We start from the raw sequence: 20,773 nt of genomic DNA, 5'->3' as shown, positions 1-20,773 counted from the left end.
GAATTCAATCGAGTGAAGGCGTGGGACATTCACTTTGGCTTGTCAAAACAGTGGTGGAGAAAACCACACAGACTCCCTTAATTATGTCACGGAGAGTTGGAGACAAACCGCTGACACAATTTACATGTAATTAGGGCTGCAGTCGATGTGATTTAAGGTGCGACGCCATCTTTAAAATGTTGAAAGCTATGTTTTTGAAGAATCAATCCTTTCAAACATGAGGTTTCAGCGTCACATTATTTAGCAATGATTTGTATTAAATGTACGTACCTCTTGCGTCCCTTTACAACCGAAGATACATGTACAGGTTTTTGAGGGCGAAAAACAAGGCTGCCATAATCCATGCCGTACAGGCATCGTGCGTGTTGAAAAAAAAATAATGTACGTACGTGACTTGACTTTATGACTATTTCTTGTAGACTTTACATTAGAAATCCACCAACACAACTACTCTTCTGTTTCAGAAGTTACTGAACTTAATCTAGATTTGTACATGTATGAAGTAAGGTAAAGGTAAAGGTCCCATAGCCAATACTGGTTGTAGGGGCAGTGGGATGTTACAGGTCCACTGTGTCTTGGGCGCGGCATATGAGTGGCGGTGCCCAGTCCTCTCCTCTCCCCGTCTTACCTTCCCTGAACGAATCAGGTACCCATTTTACTCTTGGGTCGTCAGAGAGAGTTTTCCAGTTTTTGGTCCAAATGGGATTCGAACTGCCAACCTTACACTCCGTAGCTCCACGCTCTTACCGCTCGGTTACAAGGCCCCTCTAAAGTACCAATGTATAAGGGTCATTCCACCGGGTTGGGACACAGTGCATGTTACATCTATATATTTGGTCATATTCTTAAAAGTATCAATGCATTCTAAACAATTGCGCAACATAATATTTGTCTTAGGGTGTTTCAATACTTGAGAAAGTTTGAAATCATTTGAATGTACTTTGAAAAAAATATGAGCAAAAATGTATTATTCGGACGTAACATGGACACTGTGTCATTGTTACATCCAAATATTCTTTGTTTGCCGTTTTTTACACATATATGTAAAATATTACCCAAACTGACATTGCATATATATAACAGGACACCTAATGCACCAAGAAAAACTTTTGTTTTGGTATTGTCAGGGTTCAAATGTAACAGAAACGATACCTTAATGTTGACGTAACAGTGTCCAAATCACCCAATGGAAGTGTGACATTTGGGGTTGGACACGGTGTCCATGTTACATCCACAACCAAGCTATCATTTCTGCTCCATTTGATACCTGACTACCATAACAAAAGCTTTTCTTAGTGTGTTGCATGTAGTGTAATAAGTACATAAAGTGAATTCGGGTAAAGTTTTACAGAAATTTAAAAAAAATTGGTACAAATAAAATATTTGGATGTAACATGGACACAGTGTCAATGTTACATCTGAATGACATTTTTGCTCATATTTTTGGCAATATACATTCAAATGATTTGAAACTTTCTGCACCAGTGGAACACCCAACAACCAATATTATGTAGAGCAACTACAAGCAAGGCATTCATACTTTTCATAATATGGTCATATGTCACACATTGTCATAGCTGCCAACTGTTACTAATTTTTCGTAATTATTACGAATTGTTTGTTAAATTACGAAAATACGATTTGCCACTAAAACATTACGAATTTCCCATTTTCTACCTAATGAAAAAAAAAATACTTGTAAAGTATCGTTTTTGACCGAAAACTTCTGGCGAAATGTCGCGATAATGGATGGACTGGTGACAAGTCTAATAAGAATGCAGTCAAGCACCTGATAGACATCAATGCAGTGTGCGCAGTGGAGTACTTGAGGGCCAGACTAAAACTATTTTTCAATGGTGTGTCATTTGTGTGCATCTCGTGGATGTGTGGTTGTGTGTACTGTATGTGAGTACTTTTCAGTGACGATCGTGAGCACATTTGGTCGCTTTTTGCCGGGTTGAGACCCATCAGTGCAACAATTTAATCATGGAATTTAATAAGAGTATGGTTGGAATAATTGGTTTTACAGTTTGAGTTTGTCACAACGTCCAGAAAAGATAAATCAGCATGCGTTTGCAAGGTATGTTGGCGGGATATTTCTATTGCATACGGTCATGACGGTGGCCCTAAATCATTGTGTGTAAAAAAACATTGATACGAACTCGAAACTCCACATCGATAGCATGCATCTCCAAAAAAATATACGCATATTTTATTATTGTTATTATTTATTTGACTCCAACAAACAAATACAGACATTAAAAAAAATTAATTAATTTAAAAAAAAAAAAAAAAAAAAAAAAAATTAAATTATCTTTTGGCCTACATTACATTATTATTCACAAGAAGAAGGGTATGCACATGTATGTGTACATGTAAACCATGTACCTGTACTCGATGTTGGTAAAGCTTTTGATAAAAGGAGCAGTTGAAAATGACCGCGCGGGTTGATTACTAATTGGGATTTTGAAATGTTGGCAGCTATGCATTGTGTCCCAACCCGGTGGAATGACCCATAAAGTACAAAGCCAGAAAAAGCAAAACTCTACCATCTGATTTCAAGAAAACTGTCTCATGAGAATTTGTGGACTCTGAGTTGTGCTAACAAGTTCAGAGACCCTATGAAGACCAAATCTTGAATGCTCAGCAGTTGTATTTTTAGGCTAAGGTGAATATTCCAGGAATACAGTTTGATGAGATGAGTGAAGTGCAACAGTGCGGAGAATTCCTTAAGAGTACATCAGCAGTGACTGTTCGGGGTTTGCAACAGCTCCATGCTTTGTACCCGCACTCAGTACAGCGGACTCACATCCAGGTGAAATTCATTTCGAAGGAACAAACTTCAAAGTCTGTGAGAGTCATTAAATTTCAAGAAGCGCGGCGAATGCAGTCTTGAATGAGTAAAGGCCCTGTCACACTGTCTGCGATCTTATATGCGCTCTCACTGCATCCTTGAAAAATAGCTGGGGCGCAACAACAACTACTAAATCGCAGCGACAACTACATAGGTCGCCAGATGGGCGCCAGAGGGTCTTAATGGTCTTCGATGAGCGCAAAGGTCTTTGAACATGCTCAAAACAATCGCAACACCTCTGCGCTCTGGCCAGGGCGCCCTAATGACGCAACTCGGGCGCTGTGCGAGCGTGAATCGTGCGACATTGAAGTGGCATTGAGGCAGCTTAGGTGCAAGGCAGTCGATTTAGTCTCCATGAGAAAGTAACTCGACTGCGATGAACTTGTTGGATAATTTTTGAAACTGGACTATGTATTGACCGTTTGGTCGTGGTATTTATACAGCGCAAGTGACGTCACATGAGCGTATTTTGGTTGTACAGAGAGCGCGACGAGAGCTACTAGGACGTATCAACAGCGAGCAGAGCGTAGTGCGGGCGCAGTGACAGCGCAGCGGCAGCGACTAGATCGAGTAATTGAGCTTGACAGGGGCGCATAGAGAGCGAGTTGAGCGCATCGTAAGCGCGGGAAGAGCACAGTATGCGCGTAGCTTGAGCTTCTTTGAGACAGGAAATTGTTGTTTTCTTGCGTCCTTGCTGCGATTTTTAAACTTATGAAAAAAAAATTGGTCACCGTCAGGTCTCCTATGAGAGCGCATATAATGTGACAGGCCCTTAAAGTATTTTTGATTGCGATATTGAGTATAATCTTTAAGCAACCTTGACTCCTCGATCCTGATTAGTCTATCCATTGCAACAACAGTGTGATATTTATATAATCAGGGGTGTGAAATCCCTGCTATTTAGCGGATTTCCGCTTTTTTGTTCAGCGTGCCACATTTTGTTTTCCATTTTAGTTTTAGATTTTAGTAACGTTTGAAACAGAAGAGTAAGTTGTGATAGGTGGATTTTTAATGTTGACTCATTTGTAACCTACCAACTGTACAAAAAATAGTTGGAAGACCCAATTTTTTTTTAAAATTGTGAATTCTGATAGACGAAGACAATCTCTCTATCAAGTCGTTTTCATTTCGATGATTTTCTTAAGGATACATTATTCCAAAAATTGGGTCAAAGGTCACGGTAACATATTAAAGGTCATGGTGACCTACTTTTCACAAAATTTCATTTTGAACATGCAATTCTCATTATTTTTAGATCAGATTTGCATATATTTGATGAAACTTGACATGGTTATGACATATTTGTACCAAAGCGGTCAATTTTTTGTACTTTCTGCCCTGACCACATTTTTACATTACTAGCGCGTTGTCGTAAAAGTTGGTACCTTGATCCTGTCTTAACTTATTCTTTAAAATGGGGCTTGCGGTCGCTGCCGAATTTAACTGAGCGTGATGGGGAGTGATAAATAACCGTCTGATATTTTCTACACAAACCCCAGGTGTAGGGTTTTGCATAGAAATTTCTAGATACCAACCTTCACGACATTGTGTTTGTAATGTAGGTCTTTTGCCTTTATTTAGTCTCCCATTCTGTAATGATTAGCTATTCTTTAGACTTGGTACTCTCTCTAAAACAGAATTCGAGTTGATGCACAACATTCACATCGCTCTTGTTAGATTTTATTGACTTCATTGTAACATCATTTAAAAATTGTAATCAAGTTCAGTCAGACTAAAGAAGAATTGCATTTAACTATTTGTTCAATATTTTTTGATGATGATGTTGGGCTGTGTTCTTGCTTTTTATGTTACAGAATATTTTGGACACATTTCCAACAGCTATGGGAAATAAGCACCTCTCAATGATTCATGATCTCCGGCAAGAGAAAAAAAATATGCTTGAATTTACCTTAAAGAGACTGATCCCGGAAGGTAATCACTGATGAAATGTGCAAGTCCAACAGCTGATTTCACGGGACCACACAATGGCATAACGTCCCTTTACGCCACATTTCATTGTGGTAGATGCACAACATTCCTATTGCTCAGTGCCTAAGTCTGCGACTGATGCAACAAATTCTTGCGTAACTTATGCAGTCATTTTGGGCAATAAATTCTTGCTTAACTTATGCAGTCATTTTGGGTGGCGTAAGTTATGGTGCACCAACTGAATGGACTGTTTTACTATTATTGTTTTGCAATGTATATGAATTGCTATTTTACCCCTGACTGAAACAGATGTCATCAAATCTGTTATCATGTGTAGCATAAACAATACACATGGTATTCCGTGAAATCAGCTGCAGTATTTGTATTTCATTGCTAGCAAATAAAATCCCCAAATTAAATGAGCTTTACAGAAGTGAAGTTTGGTTGAGATTATATGGAGTGATTGTGAGATTGCATTGACCGCACCTTGAGATTTTAAGTTGGTTACTGAAAACGTGTTAACGAGTCAAGCAAGAAACCAACATTTGTTACTTTATTACCCTCCTGAAGGAATTGAGTCAAGGAAAGACAACAATTAAAGGGAGGGAACGTAATCCTTCCATGTGAGACCAAGCTATTAACAAATATTCATAAATACCTCAGACAGTTTAGCTATTCCTATTGGTCGAGAGCCCGTCACGTGGCCGGTATTAAACGGATGATAAAGACATGGCTAGCTGGTCTTAAACACTTGTCCAGTGTCACAATAAAATGTGGACTCCTAAAAATCCAGTGCCTCTTACCGTTTCATTGGTTGAACGTTCACAATCCTCACGTAGGCATGCGCAACACTACAAGCGAGTCAGAATTTTATAGTTCTAAATTCAAAACGCAACGCCCCAGGTGCGTTCTGCGTGACATCGCGCAGAACATGTTACGCGCGCGTCAATCTCCATAAAAGGGTTGTTTACATCTTACTCGCCAGCTGAACACTCCATTATTTTGCTAGAGGGATGTTTAAAAAAGCATGAAGTGAACTTGTTGAACAAAATCGGGATTTTTTGAACGAATTATTTGATATTTTTTTACGGATAAGGTATTTATGAATGGGAATAAATATGTGCTCGGTCGGTATTTATCACTCTGTTTAATACTGCTTAGAGTCTGGGTGCTGATAATTACCCTCGCCTCCGGCTCGGGTAATTATCAGCACCCAGACTCTAAGCGGTATTAAACGAGTGATAAAAACCTCCGGAGCACACATTTATTCCCTTATTGTAAATAACAAAGAAAATTGAATATTGATTTTAATAAGTATATTATGATTTTGTTTGTTAGGATTAATAGACGTAATAAAGTATTATTTTCAGTACATTGACTAGATTATTAGTGGTGGGCAATCGTTGTTATTCAGACAAAAACACATGGAAAATATAAGGTGTCATTTACATGACATCAAAATAAAAAGTTTACAAAAGCCTTCGTAGCTTTACAACTACGTCTTCTGGATTCATTTGAACAATTTATTTACATGAACTGGAATGAACATTTGTCTCTTATGACAGTGTCTTGTTTACAACAGTTTAAATTAGTTTGCAGTCATCAGTGAATGATGAATTCTGATTATATCATTATAGCAATTAAGTTTACTGGTAATTTTCAATCGGTGACCAAGGGGTGTGCATTTAATATAGGTCGTCAATTGCTTCGGCCACGCTTAAAAGTGTGGCTTGGGAAAACCGCAGTAGATGCTACGTCACGCACGCATGCAAATCCCCAAGACTATAACATTGTACTCCAATACATAGCAAAATTCAACAAATTACAAAAGATTTACAATGTAAAATCAGGCAAGCCTGAATAATCATGTGATGATGTTATGCCAACATGGTCTGAGAAATCATTTTAACGACATTCCTGTAAAATGTGCACGTAACATTTACGATTTTTTAATGTAATAATGTTATGGCGATATGGTATTGGTGATGTTATGATTGTGTGTCCATTTCGTTCCCTAATTAACCCCTTGCACCTCTAATTGTAAATATGTACAATTTTTTTTTTCATGCCAGTTCAGAAACCCTGACTCGGTTGATTTACCCTGTCTATGGAGCTAATCTATTTATTTGGGTAGGAGCCAATCACGACACAGTGTTTGAGGAAATTAATTATCAGTGGATCTCAACATCCTTGACAGGTTATAAACCACAACCATATCTGAAGTCACAAAAATTAGTTCACTTTAGACTTTATAGTACTGATCTGAACATCAGTACTAAAAAGGTTTGCTTCAATTAGCGCAAGTTAAGGTTTGATAATTAAAGGTTTTGCAGATTGTTATCCTCCCTTCAGTACCTGCTGACAAAAATGAAAGAGTCTTCTAAGTTTGATTACCTTGATTGGTCAAGTTGTTGCTGCAAATAATGCTTACTGATGATGTTACATATAACTATGCATTGATGCGTAAATGCATACACCCTAGATAAATAGAATTTAAACAATGTATACCTTAGGCTTGGGCGAATCAAAGCCGGAATCGAATAGATCAGAATCGGAATCGCGATTCCACCTTTTGAGGAATCAATTCTCTGATGTAGCCGATTCCAGTTCCCCGAGCGTCGATTCCAGACCATCGCAGCCAACTCAAACGCGCCTTCAGAGAAAATATGATTCTTTAACAAAACGGACCCTTTACAGTTTTAAACGTATGCAGTGCATCAAAGACAAACTGATAGCACAACTCTGTTATTAAGCCGTCCTCTAACAAAAAGCTTTAAGCTCCACGGCATATTAAATATCACAAAGTGAGCAATTTTATTTGTGTAATACAAAGCTTAAAGGCAGCCGGCGCCGTGCTGGAATGACATTTTTGTCAACGTGGCTGCGCCTGCCTGCCGCCACACATTTTCTCACGAAATGATATTTTTTCCTTTGACGTAAACATTTCATTTGTCTGTGCAAATTAGGTTTCCTGTCATCACAGGAATTTTTCACAGTGACTGGAAACGGTATGCAGCTCCCGAAAATTTGAATAGGTTTTGTAAAATCCATAACAAAAATGAGTTTGTCTCGAATGATTTTGTCCTTCCCCATCAAAAACCAATACAGTCCTGCACTAACGTTGTTCTGAAACAACCGGCAAGTGGCAATAAATCGCGGGCTATTTTCGAAAAAAAATCCCTGGATTATATATTGGAAATATGAACTGCAAAGTTCCACATGCACACGAGGTGAAAAATCATTCCTATAAAAGCATTTCATACCTAAAAACTGCTGTGAATCAATCACCAGACGAGCGTAAGCGAGGGGAAAATCTTGGGTGCCCAGGTACTGTGGAGCTGTCACGTGTTTTGACAATCAAGCTGTATTTCTAATCTCGGGGAATTCCCTTTGTAGATGAGCACGTGCTGAGGGCCCGTGTATACTGTCATTTGATTGGCAAGTTGGTCTCATTTTCCTATTTCCACGACCCCATCACATGATGTTTTTATGTGCACATCGTGCCGCAAGGGGCGTGGTTTGATTTTGTACATTTTGTTTGTGCGATCGCAATTCACGAATGATGCTATGACTGAAACAATCTTGTAAAATAATCGGACTGGTGGATTAGCAAAAGAGCGGGAAAAATAAATTAGAATATTCCTGTAAATTTCGTAGGTACATGTATGTATAGGGATTCATTGGCAATGTCCCAACTTCTGAAGCTACATCCAAAAGTCCAAAATTTGCATCGACATCAAATGTTTCCAGGGTCCGTACGCGAATGAGAACTGCGTAGTAGAAAATTGTGTTTTTGTGAATGGCATGAAGTGGCTGGTACTTGCCAAACAATCGCTAATGTAGTGGTAAATCGTTAACCAGCGATCCATGCCGTGGTTACGTAACCATCAAAAATGAAATCACATGGAGAAGTTCTATCGGTAGGTACGATTATTACACTGCCAAATAAAATGTTGATCATTCATAAAAAAATATGGAACTCAGAGAAAACAACCATATTACAATGTATGTTTAGCGACCATTTCGATAGAAAATGCCGGTTTTTAGGGTGCTTTCCACACTATTTTCAACTGTTTTGGTTGATAGCGCTGAACTTAGGTGAGCTCTGATATTGATCTTGCGTGTTTCCCGCAAGGCGAACAAATTAAAAAACATTTATTTTATTGTGTTCCCTGCCCAAAACGTGACTTTCATTTTGTATTTAAATGACTATAAGAGAGCAATTACACCCATAATGACCTTGCTTTTTGTGGTTTTTATTGTAATGTTTTTGTTTGTTTTGTTTGGTTTTTCTGATTTTTTTATTCTGTTTGATTTTTTCTTGTTTGATTGTTTTTTGGATATTATTTTTTTGCAAAAATTATGGAATCCATTCCAAATGGAATCGCGATTCCCAGACGGAATCGGAATCGATTCCAAACATGCTGGATTCGCCAAAGCCTAGTATACGCCCAAAGAATCCGAATTCTTTGAGACGTTCCTTACGGAATATCTGAATTGATGGCATGGATTGAAAAATCGATCCCAACCGAAGAATAAAAGGCGCTGAGCCCATGAATTCCGTGTCGCCATTATTCTAGCACTTCAATGGGCGACAGTGTCAAGTACATCACTGACCTTCGACCAGCCATGGAACCGCACACATATAGCAAAATCACGACAGGAGATACATCGGAATTACTGCTGAATGGTTTTTCAAACTTTGTTTGCTCAGTTGGCGGTGTTGGCACTATAACAAGGTCAAATTCTCCCTCAACTTTAGTCCAAAGATGGGAATCAGACTGATAATTGAGCTGGGCTATGTCCATTCACCTGTTGGATTCATTACAAGGCTCGGACTTGGATGTCAACCTCACTCTATCCGTCTTAAAGCAATCAGTCCAGCTCAGGTCACTACCGTAGCTGGGAGGCCGTTGGGGCACTTTGATGAGTTTACCAGTCTCCTCCATCTTACCTTACACACTTCCACAATGTTTTTCTGTCCATCACCGAACGTTCCAGGTCGCTCTTGGTCTGCCTTATGTCATCATCTGCCCTCTACACTTCTATGATGATGTGCGGGACAGCTTCTGGTCTACGGGTTACATGCATGACCAAACCTTTGAAGCTTCAGATCATAAAAAGTTGCATACATGTCATCCCTTCCGTTGTTCCATTTTTAACAGTTTTGGTTGTCCCAGACATTGCAAAGGACAAGTTTGACAGACACGACCGACACGGGGAACCAATCACAGAAAGCTCCCTTAACCGATCCTGTACAGAACTCTTGTTCTGTACAGATGCAGCATCTCGCATGGGCCTGCAAAACAACTCCATTCGTGCTTCTTTTATCGGAATACATGGATACTGCATGTGATTCTAGTTCCAGTGTTTCCCCTGCAATAGCTGCGAATGCTTTTCATTATCCAGGGGATTGATTACGCTTTATCCTAGATCTCTAATCTTGCGACAGTCTGTAAGACGTTCAAATGTACTGGATACGATCTTCTTCGCATGAAGGCCCTTCTGTTATGGAGCACTGACTTGCTTGCGGATCAGTTCAAGACTATGACAAGGCCAAAGTCAAACGGCTGAAGGCTAAAAGTCACAATCTAGGATTCCAGCTACTTTTAAATAAGTCCAGAAGGGTTTTAGAAAACCCTTGCCCACCTTTTGGACACCAAAGTTCTACCCAAAAAATCACAGTGGCTCCCAAATCGCCAGCAACTCCCGGACATAGATTTCGCTAGCCAACTTCAAGAGGTCGCGGCATAAGGTTTCAACTTCAGGTTTCATGCCAGCGTTCTTCCTTACACCTAAGAAGAACAGGGCTTCTTCAAAGTAATTCGCTCATGGTGAATATTCCTCACTCTTCCATTTGGTCTATCCACATCACCAAGGATCTCCACCAGAGCAACCAAGACCCTGGCGATAATGCTTCGAAGGGCGAATGATATTCCTCTACCTAGATGATTGGTTTGTCGTAGGCAGGCCCGAAAAAGAGGTTCTTCAGTCGTTTCAAGTAACCATCAACAAGGTTGGGGTTTCTGATTAACATCGACCTGATAACGGGGATAGATTCCCCTTATAGATATGCAATTGTACAGGAGCGCACCACACCTGTCAGCTCAATCGGCACCAGCATTGGCCTGGCCACGACTTTCGACACATTCAACATCATCTGTCAAGTGCGTCCGCAGTAAGATTCAACTAAGGCATTGTAGAGCAACCTGAGTCGGGGCTCTCACCTCCTCTCGATCCAACTTTTGTTGGGTTTCCAACATCAATGTTCTGGATCTCCTAGCAGTTTGCAAAGCTTTTACACATCATCAACGGAGGTTGTTATGGTTCAATCAGACAACGCGGCCATTAGTGGCCTACTTAAATCCCATTTGTGCTTCCAGACTAAGAAGCTACTCTATTGGTGCATAAATCACAACACAACTCTTTTGGCATGTCACAATACAGGGTGAGTTGAATCTTACTGCGGACGCAGGGAATTTCTTTCCAACATAATGACACCCAAAAGTTGTCCAACATATTAGATCTCTATTTGCTTCATTAGTGAACATCCAATCAACTTGACCCAACAGTCTTGATTCTCTCGTGGGTACATACAGGAGAAATCCTGCTCATGCTCATAGTACCGTTTTGATATTTCTTTTGCTACATTTTGAGCATTATAAAGTAGACAAATGTGAACACGCATAATTATATAGGTGAAAAAAAGGTGCTTTTTTTATAGGTTCCAAAAAAGGCACTAAATTGAATCAATTTCAATTTTTCAGGGGTCGATTTTTGCATTGTTCCCTTTATTTTGGACATTCTACTGTTTTTACTACTCAAAGTTGGTAATTTGTTCAATTTAGGACTTTTAACCAAATTGTGTGGAAAATCGGCTATTTTCAAAACTTCTAAAGCTTTAACCAATTTTCACAATTTAAAACTGCTAATGTTAAGATATTAGCATTTTTAGGTACTTTCAACAAAACTTTAAACCAATGAGATCCAACATTGATGTTTCCATATATAGTCCTATAAGATTAGTGAAATCGGTCTTAGCTGAAATCGATCTTAGAGCGGGGAACTCGTCTTAAAGGGACGATACAATATTTGCAAACTTCGAAAACCCGAAATGATAAAATTATCACATTATGACAGTCTAAAGCATCCTGTAAAATCGTGGCTCCTGGAAAAATCCTGGAAAAATCGTGGCTCCTGGAAAAATTGTATTCGTTGATAAAAAATGGCTTTTTTCCCCCCAAAATCCAAATTTTTCATATTTAGTTATTCTGCATTTCTTTGCAATTGATTACAACCTGTGAGAGGGAACTAGGCCTGCTAGACTGATTCTCTGACCTTACAATTTCTCAAAGTTTATAAATTGCTTCGTTTCATCTTACGTCATCTTACGTAGGAACCAGATTACAAGAACATGATTGCTTTTCTTGGTTATTCCAGCATCTACCAGCCCAAAACATAAAAAAGTGGGTTTAACAACATTTGAATAACATACATGTACTAATCCTCCAAATCCATTAATTTCTGAAAATTGCAGCAAACACAAATGTTAAGTCCTAATATGAATCGCAAGATAAGACGAGTTTTGTGAAATCGGCCCGAGGGACACAAAATTTGCTTAAGCACAAAAAAAAACCTTGCTTAATATAATCAGGTTACCGGCCCAAATGCCATGCAATGTACATTGCTTATGACTGTCATTAATAGCTGTTGTTTACTTAGCATGACAGTCACATGGAGTTTGGCTGGTTAATTGATTTTACTAGTGAGACAGCCCCAATCCAAAGTTGAACCATCCGGATCCGGATCACTACACCTCAGTCCTGATATATTGCCAACAGCAGGCTATTCTGAAGAAGCTGTCGTCTTGGCTGCCTGTGGCAACTGACTAGAGTGGAGTGGTACATGGATCCCCCCTTTGCATCTCTAACCACTGAATGAGGAAACTTCCTCCAAAGAAGTCTCAAGGCAGCCTGTTGTCGCACCAATTAAACAGTTCGGTGAGTTACGCGCATGTTGATTATACAAATTGATTCCTTATTTGTGGTTCGGTGATGAGTCCCACTCCCACCTCCAATTATAGTCGCCTGTCGATAACTAAACACTATATGGGGGGGGGGGGGGGCTTCATGACATTCCTGTAAAAATGTGCGTGTACCAGTATGAAGTTGGGTCCAATTTGATCAACAGATATATCGGGTAGTTGGGAAGGGCCTTAAAATTGAACACCCCCTGGAACAGACACAATAAACATAAAGAATAATAAACAGACACAATAAAGGAAGACGGGAAAACTACCTATTTGAATTGCATTGATAAGACTCGTTCAGATGTCCTGAAAGTTGCACACGTCGTTGCAGCTGACAAAGCCTTTGGAATACTGTACTGTAGAAATTACAGTTTAAGAGGTCTCAGAAAAATCCTGGAGGGATATTCGGGATAAGCCCACAAAATCAGTTAGAGACTTAAAAACTAGAGCAGGAATTTCAACCTGGGTCACAGCGGTTGAAAGCTAAGAAACCTGACCATCTTTGAGCCCAGGCTTGTCATGGTATGTTCCTTCTGGATGCAAGGGGCAGGCAATTGTGTGGCAGTTGCTAGTTCATCTCTCCATGCGTCATCCAGCCAGAATGGAGGTTTATATATGTTGTATTGCATAACGGTGGAAATGCTGCAGACTTTATTCTGTGCTGAGGATTCCGAAAACTGGGGCTCATTGCTCCAAGAAACGTTTAGAAACCAGATTTGTCGAGTGCAAAATGGTGTTGTGTTGCAGTACCAGCAAGAAAATCAAGACTGGTGGGCAGGTGCAGTTGAAATTGTCGCACGCTTACCGCAGCACCATGGGACTGGACTAAACTGGACTGGCCATATTAGGACAGCCGTCAGGAACAGTACGATACACGTGTGTGCATTGTGAATCCATTCACTTGGACAGAAGTTTTCTCTGTTTGAGCAGGTCTATTTCTGCCAGTAGACCAGTAGTTCTGTAGATATAGGCCTTCAAAATATGCTCTTTCAATATGACGTCACATGTCACGTGATGACGTCACTTCAATTTTCATCTATAACACATCCCGGTCTAGGTACGTAGCAAGTTTCAAGCCAATCAGGCCTGTAGTTATGTAGATATAGGCCTTCAAAATATGCTCTTTCAATATGACGTCACATGTCACGTGATGACGTCATTGTGACGTCACTTCAATTTTCATCTATAACACATCCCGGTCTAGGTACGTAGCAAGTTTCAACCCAATCAGGCCTGTAGTTATGTAGATATAGGCCTTCAAAATATGCTCTTTCAATATGACGTCACATGTCACGTGATGATGTCATTGTGACGTCACTTCAATTTTCATCTATAACACATTCCGGTCTAGGTACGTAGCAAGTTTCAACCCAATCAGACCTGTAGTTATGGAGATATAGGCCTTCAAATTATGCACCTATATTGTGACGTCATAGGTCACGTGATGACGTCATCTTGACGTCAATGTTCGGCACACATCTTCAGATGCTGTTCTAAATGTGTGCCAAGTATGAAGTCAATCGGATTGATTTTAGTGCCCAAAGTGCCTTTCATGATGAAAACGTGTACAAATGCTATGGGGAATGGCGGAAAAAGAAGGGAAAACGAGAGCTGTTTGTCTGTTTGAAAACAGAACACAGGGCTTTTTCGCATTTTACAAATGTTTGTTTTGTTGGTCCCTTTGCAGTCACTTTTTAGAGTGCGTCATGCAGTTAAAGGTTGTTCAAAATGCTTAGAATAATTCCTAAAATATAATTTCATCACATGACGTCACATGCCCTGCAATGACGTCCCAGACAATTATATTATCAATAACACGTCCCAGACAATGCATGTACAATGTCTCAAAGTAAACGGTACAAGAATTTTCTAATGTGAATGTGGACATTTGCATTAAGCATAAATACGGATTAGGCACTTAAACTCCTTTTACAAATGGAAAAATAAAACTTGAAAATAAAGTTAAAGGGAATATACATCATTTGCTTTTGCTGTAATTTTCAGAAATGGATGGAATTGGGGGGTTGGAAATATACAGCAAATATAGTTACACTGACTTTTTGGAGGTTTTGGGTTCGAAAATGCTATAAAAACCAAGAAAAACGATCATTTTCCTGTAGTCTGGTTCCCTGACTCCATATAAGAAGAAACAGAGCAGTTTACATACATTGGGGAATTGTAAGGTCAGGGAACCAGTCTAGCTGGCTCGTACCCGTTCATAGGTTTGTAATCGATTGCAAACAAGTGCAATGGTCAATTCGGGCCAGTATTTGAAAAAAAAGCCAGTTGTTTCCAACGCTGATCGGCCGATCAGCGTTGGAAATTGATACAAAAATACCACTTTTCTTGAAAATGACAGTATAACAGGTGCCATAATTTTACAGGATGCTTTAGACTGTCATTTACCAACATCCTGTTAAGGTATTTCGCAAAAACTTGGTAGTTTTATTTTTCGATGTTTGCAAATGTTGTATATTCCCTTTAATTGTGACACAAAGATGCATATTCAAGGTTTACATTGAAAACATCACCTTTAAATAAGTGTTCAGACAGACATACGCATGAATAATGGAAGTAGCCCAAGAAAACATTAGAGAAATTCCCCCGAGAAGTGTTCCCAATGATACAACCATTGCCAAACCTACATGCCTCGATGTTTTGCACGTCAAGAAATCGTCAAGATGCCCCTTGCTCAAACGTTTTAAACAAGTATAAAAAAAAATCATCAGTGAAAAAGAAATGCTCTTAGCCCTTGTCATTGTTTTGTTACATTTCATTGTTTTGTTACATCTTGTATCCCTTAATATAAGTTCATTTTTTTACATTATACATGTACATTTTACAGTCACCAAGTTTTTGAAAAAAATTAACCTCAAAGGAAATTAGGAAAATATAAAGAAAATCTTATTATTTTGAATGACCAAACGATGAAAGTTATTGCCCATAAAAGAAAAAGAAACAAAAAGCATGGTTATAAGCACACAGACGTTCTCTAATTTGAATGCGTCAATCATCAAAAGATTTCAAAGACTTAATTTAAGAATGTTGCAAAATATCGAGTGCACCAAAATGAACATTCGGAGCAACATTTTGGGTGCCTAAAAATTGGAATTGAATGTCCCAAAATGAAAAAGAAACTCCAATTCGAACACGTGTAAAATCACTCAAAATTGAATGGCTGATAATGGAAATGATTAGAAAAATTCGGAAAGTGGCCAGGAAAATCTATTTAAATACGTTGATCGAAAGACAAGTTTAATTTAATATTATTTATTGATATATTCATATACTTGTTAAATATTTGTGTCTTTTTTAAATTTTGTTTCGCCGTACATTATCATCACATTTTAATTTGTATTAATTTTACTCTGGAATAAGTTTTCAAAAATTTGCCATAAAAAAATTCCACTAGTGTAGAGCGTGAATCGAAAAGGACTGACTAGGAATATTCAGATCTCCTGCTTGGACCATGCTTCGAGGAACCTAATTCTCAAAATGTGTCCAAGAAGCCTTGTATTCGTTCGTAGTAGCTTCGCCGTCCTTTGCAAACATCAAGAGCGACAGTAATGTGTGTCAGCCTGAAGTGCAGAGGGATGGGTCGCAGAGAGATGTTCCAACAAGAAAAGATCTCTGTCAGAAAAGAAATCAAAACAACCCCAAATTGAACAAATTACGCCTGTTTAAGCAAACATAATATTACACTAAAGATGAATGTTTTACTGGAATTTGTTTTGATACCTGACGTTTAATCCAAAATTGTGTAAAGAATTATGGAGAGAATTATGTCCCCGTAATAAGATTTGCTCCATCCATTGAAGAGAATGGTATCGTCCAACTATTATAAAAATGGTAATGTTTCCAAGAGAGTATGTGGGTCATTCCATAAATAAGTCATAGATGCAATAAGGGGTCCAAAGTGTGACATGTTTGGGTGCAAAATATTTTCTTTAACCTTTGCAGTTAAAATTTGTAGGACTGTTTGATCTGAGTAATTTAAACAAATATTGAATTTTCAGACTTGATTTTCTTTTGACATGACAAAAAAAACATAGTTTCACGTGTAACATGGACACCGTTTCTGTTTCACTTGAATTGGTGACTTATTTGTGCCATATTTCTGTTTGTTTTCGTCACAAATGTCTAAAATTCATATATTATTGTAAAGCAGTAAAGATACTTGTGTCTGTTATGTCTGTTTTCAATGACAAGGCTTAAGAAATATAGCGCAAATAAGTTGCTATTTTCTCGTGTAAGAGGGGAAACCCTGGTGTCCCCCCCCCAAAAAAAAATGTCCGTTAACAGTGAAGCAAAATACCTTTTTGTGCCATATAACTGTAAGCGTTCTTTGCCAATTTTCTAAATTCTATCAATTTCATTAGCTAATAAATTACACTTATTGTATAACATTCAGACATTTCAGATGGATATACTGCACAAAATAGTGATTATTTCAATATTTAGAGGTTGGTGTCACCAGTTCACATGAAGCCAGTAATTTTATGTACCATATAATCTGAAGTATTTCATTCAAAATGTCTCAATTCCTTTTAGTATGTATGTGGTATGAACCAGTTACTTTATGAATTAAATGAATTCAAACTTTCCCTTGTGTAAATCACGTTAACGGGGACACCAAATTTGCTGTCCCTGTTACACATGAAACAATGTTTTCCATCATGTGTGAAGAAGATAAATTGTAATTTTACGATTCCTGTTTTGAGTGAATTCTTGGATCTCAAAAAAATCCAAGGTATTTTTGATGAGAAATGAAAATGTCGACGTGTTGACACCCAGATTCTTTTAAGGATCGTCATATTTGAACTTAAAGAAAAACAAGCAATGTGATGCATTATTGTTATGTTAACATAACAGAGATTTGATCAGGATCAAACACTGCAGGAAGAAAAATGCTGCTGGTTTCCGTCCCACTTCAAAGGTAGGAGTGTCAGTGTGGCAGCATCACCAACAATGAATGCTTGAAGCACCTCTAAATTAAAGGAGATATGGCATGCACATTCCTCATTACATAACCCTGTGTGAGCGCTGCAAAAAGCCACCAAAGCATATCCGGTTGTTAGTGTGATGTCATCTCAACTTAATCATGTGTACTTCACATGGTGTAGCATAGCACAAATGAAACCGGAACTCAACTTGAGTGTTTAGCCAATGGGCGCTAGTAATTGTGTGTGCGCGCATGCGTATGACGTTTTTACTAACAAACCGGATATAGTTAAAACAAAACAACAAGAAATTCCTTTTTTCATCTTGCCTTTAAGCAGCCAGGTGGTTGCGAAGGCTGATTTCTAAAGGTTACGTAATACTTTATTTCGAATGAAACAACATGCACACAGACAAGTTGATGTTCTCTGGCGAATTCTTTGAAAATAAATTTCTCCCGTTTGGAAGCCCGTGTCTTTTAGTGGACCAGCCAAAGTGGAATATTACACTTTGGTCAGCATTTTTGGGTAATAGCAGGCAACCATGTCAGATCAGTCAGTCAAAGAATGGAGAAGAAAATGTAGGTGCATGCCACCCTTAACTTTGACCCAAATATACCTAATTTGCATAAATTGTTAATTCCTACCATGTAATATAGGTTTTACCAGCTATTTTTAAAAAAAAATTTCATTCAAATTCACAAACTCTAACATTCAATTTCGTCTGAGAAAAAAATTCACACGCTTTTACCAAAGCGATTTAGTCATTTACCATTCAATTTCAAAGTTCGGTCACGTCGCCACCTTTAAACACACCCACAGTGTCAAGAATATTCCTCATTACAGATCAAATTCGTCTAAGCTGTTGCCAAATGGCAGCATTCAGATGTTAAATTCGTCTTTTGCCAATCAATTTAAAACTGTCGTTAAGTAAAGTAAATTAGTCTGGCGTGTTTATATTTACCAAAATTAACGATGGCATCCACCCTGTTTGTTATGGTTCAAGGAATTGATCTAGCATGGATGCCAGCTAATACCAAAAAAATGCCCTGAAATTATTCTCTAGAGAACTTTCCACATTTGGCTGGCCTACTATTTATGCAACTTTCAGGGTTTGTTTCCCTTATAATGATGCAACTGTGAATATGAAGCTACCGTAGGACTGTTGTAAATTTTGGCAATCATTGGCTTACATGGCTGTAATAAGCATTGCATTGACTGTGTGGACCTCTAAACAAAGGAATGTTATATTACAGGGACAAACGAAAAGACAATGGCTTTTCCTCGGGAGTTATGTAAAACACGAACCTAGTGTGTGTGCATTTGTTTATGGTGCACGTGCAACATCATAAGTGAATCGAGGACAGGAACCAAATCAAGGTCGTCCTCGATTACAAAACGTGTACAAAGGGCTGCTGCAAAAAAGTTAGTAGTACAAACAAAGGAAAAGGGAAAAGAAACAAAAGAAAATTCTCGATTTACACCATAAACAAACGTGTCTGAGTGGGTGTGTCCAGCATCCCCCCCCCCCTTGGTAAATGAAGGGTTGACAGACAGGACAGAGAAATTGCACAACCCTGTTTAGAAATAAATATAATTAAATTTTAAATAGTTTGCATTACAATGATGATGAATTAGCTTATGTAAAATAAATGTAAATGTTGGGGAAAAAAATCAATGAAAATAATAAACGGGTAGCACTGCAATGCCTGTCGGTGGCAAACCCATTGTTGTAAACACAAGTTATGCACCTATCAAATGTTCCCTTTTTGGTCCGATTTTGGTCACTCAAATTACATTGTTAACATTGGCGTACTAATGGAAAGGCAATCACTAGTGCGCCCCACGTATGTAAGTCGGGGCATGGTCGGGGATTGTCACTTAACTTAACGGGTGGGGATTTTGTCACTTCAAAAGGTGTGAGAAACAATAGACAGGCGCATTAGAGTGACGTGGAGGTTATTGAGAACGTTTATTTTGTTATTTTCAAAACAGGGAAATGATCAGGCGATTGAAAGAGCAAAACCATAAATTGTTTTCAGGCTTGGATTGTACAGCCGTCACAAGACACAATACCAAACCGTCTCCACCAAACAACGGACATAGAAATAAGTGGCATATTTTATGTATTTAGACACGCTTAATTCACAATCACAATTGCTCACATCGCATGTCATCATGTCGATACGTGTGTAGTTGACTAGCCGCCATTGTTGTTGATCAGCTGGCAGCAACTTCGTACCCATGGTCTGCTATCATTCGTTCAACTTCAACCATCGTACGAACATTTGAGGCGGTGCAGCAATACAGGGCGCTGTTGTAGGTGGCGTGCTGACCAGAGACCGACTACATTTGCATATATTTTTTGGCCTAACTTTTATTGGCGAGCTGCGAAGCAGATGCGAGCCTATGTAATACCAATTTCCGTCCGTCTGTCCGGGCGTTCTGACCATACCACCCTTGTGGGGTGATGTTCCTTTCAGGACACATCACCCCACTTTTTACACAATAGAAAAACATCACCCCAGAAGGGAATCTTTAGAAAAAGGGATAATGGGAACACAATGCTATCACCCCACAATTCCGTCCAGCTAGACCGTCCGTCCGTCCGCGTTCAGATAAAAATGTTGAAGTTTTTGGTTCTAGTTAACTTGGGGACAAAAATTAAATGCAGTTGTTATGTATCATCTCTAGGCCTATAACTTCAGTTAGGTTCATATCATTGCAGTAAATTTTATGATTTTATTGAGGAACTTTAATTCAAGGAAATGTTAAAGTTTTTAATTGTTACATGTACATGTATACTGGTATAACATGTACATGCGTGTATACCGGTGGGGGAGGGTGGGGGAGGGGGAGGGGGCAGGTTGGGGATGGGATAAGGTTTTGGGATGGGGTAAGGTTTGGGGGAGGTGGTGATGGTGCTGTGTCTACCGGTACATGTACATGTATACCCATTCTTGTTCTGCATTTGTGGCGACTACACAAGAGTTTTCCCATGGTAATACAAGTATGGGGAGCAGA

At 38.8% G+C, this 20,773-nt stretch overlaps 1 protein-coding gene across 1 annotated transcript in view; it reads left to right on the top strand.

Annotated features, from left to right (window-relative positions):
* LOC119722966 (SET domain-containing protein 4-like) overlaps positions 1–20,773 on the top strand; it is an 87,177-nt gene that overhangs the window by 39,324 nt on the left and 27,080 nt on the right. Inside the window, exon 7 of the mRNA XM_038193396.1 lies at positions 4,669–4,786. Coding sequence (XP_038049324.1) covers positions 4,669–4,786 — 118 coding nt within the window. The remainder of the gene's footprint in view (positions 1–4,668; positions 4,787–20,773) is intronic.

Source organism: Patiria miniata, unplaced genomic scaffold (assembly GCF_015706575.1).
Source record: "Patiria miniata isolate m_02_andy unplaced genomic scaffold, ASM1570657v1 HiC_scaffold_16, whole genome shotgun sequence".
Classification (NCBI taxonomy): Eukaryota; Metazoa; Echinodermata; class Asteroidea; order Valvatida; family Asterinidae; genus Patiria; species Patiria miniata.
Note: the sequence above shows the minus strand (reverse complement) of the source record. Positions and strands in the feature narration are given on the sequence as shown.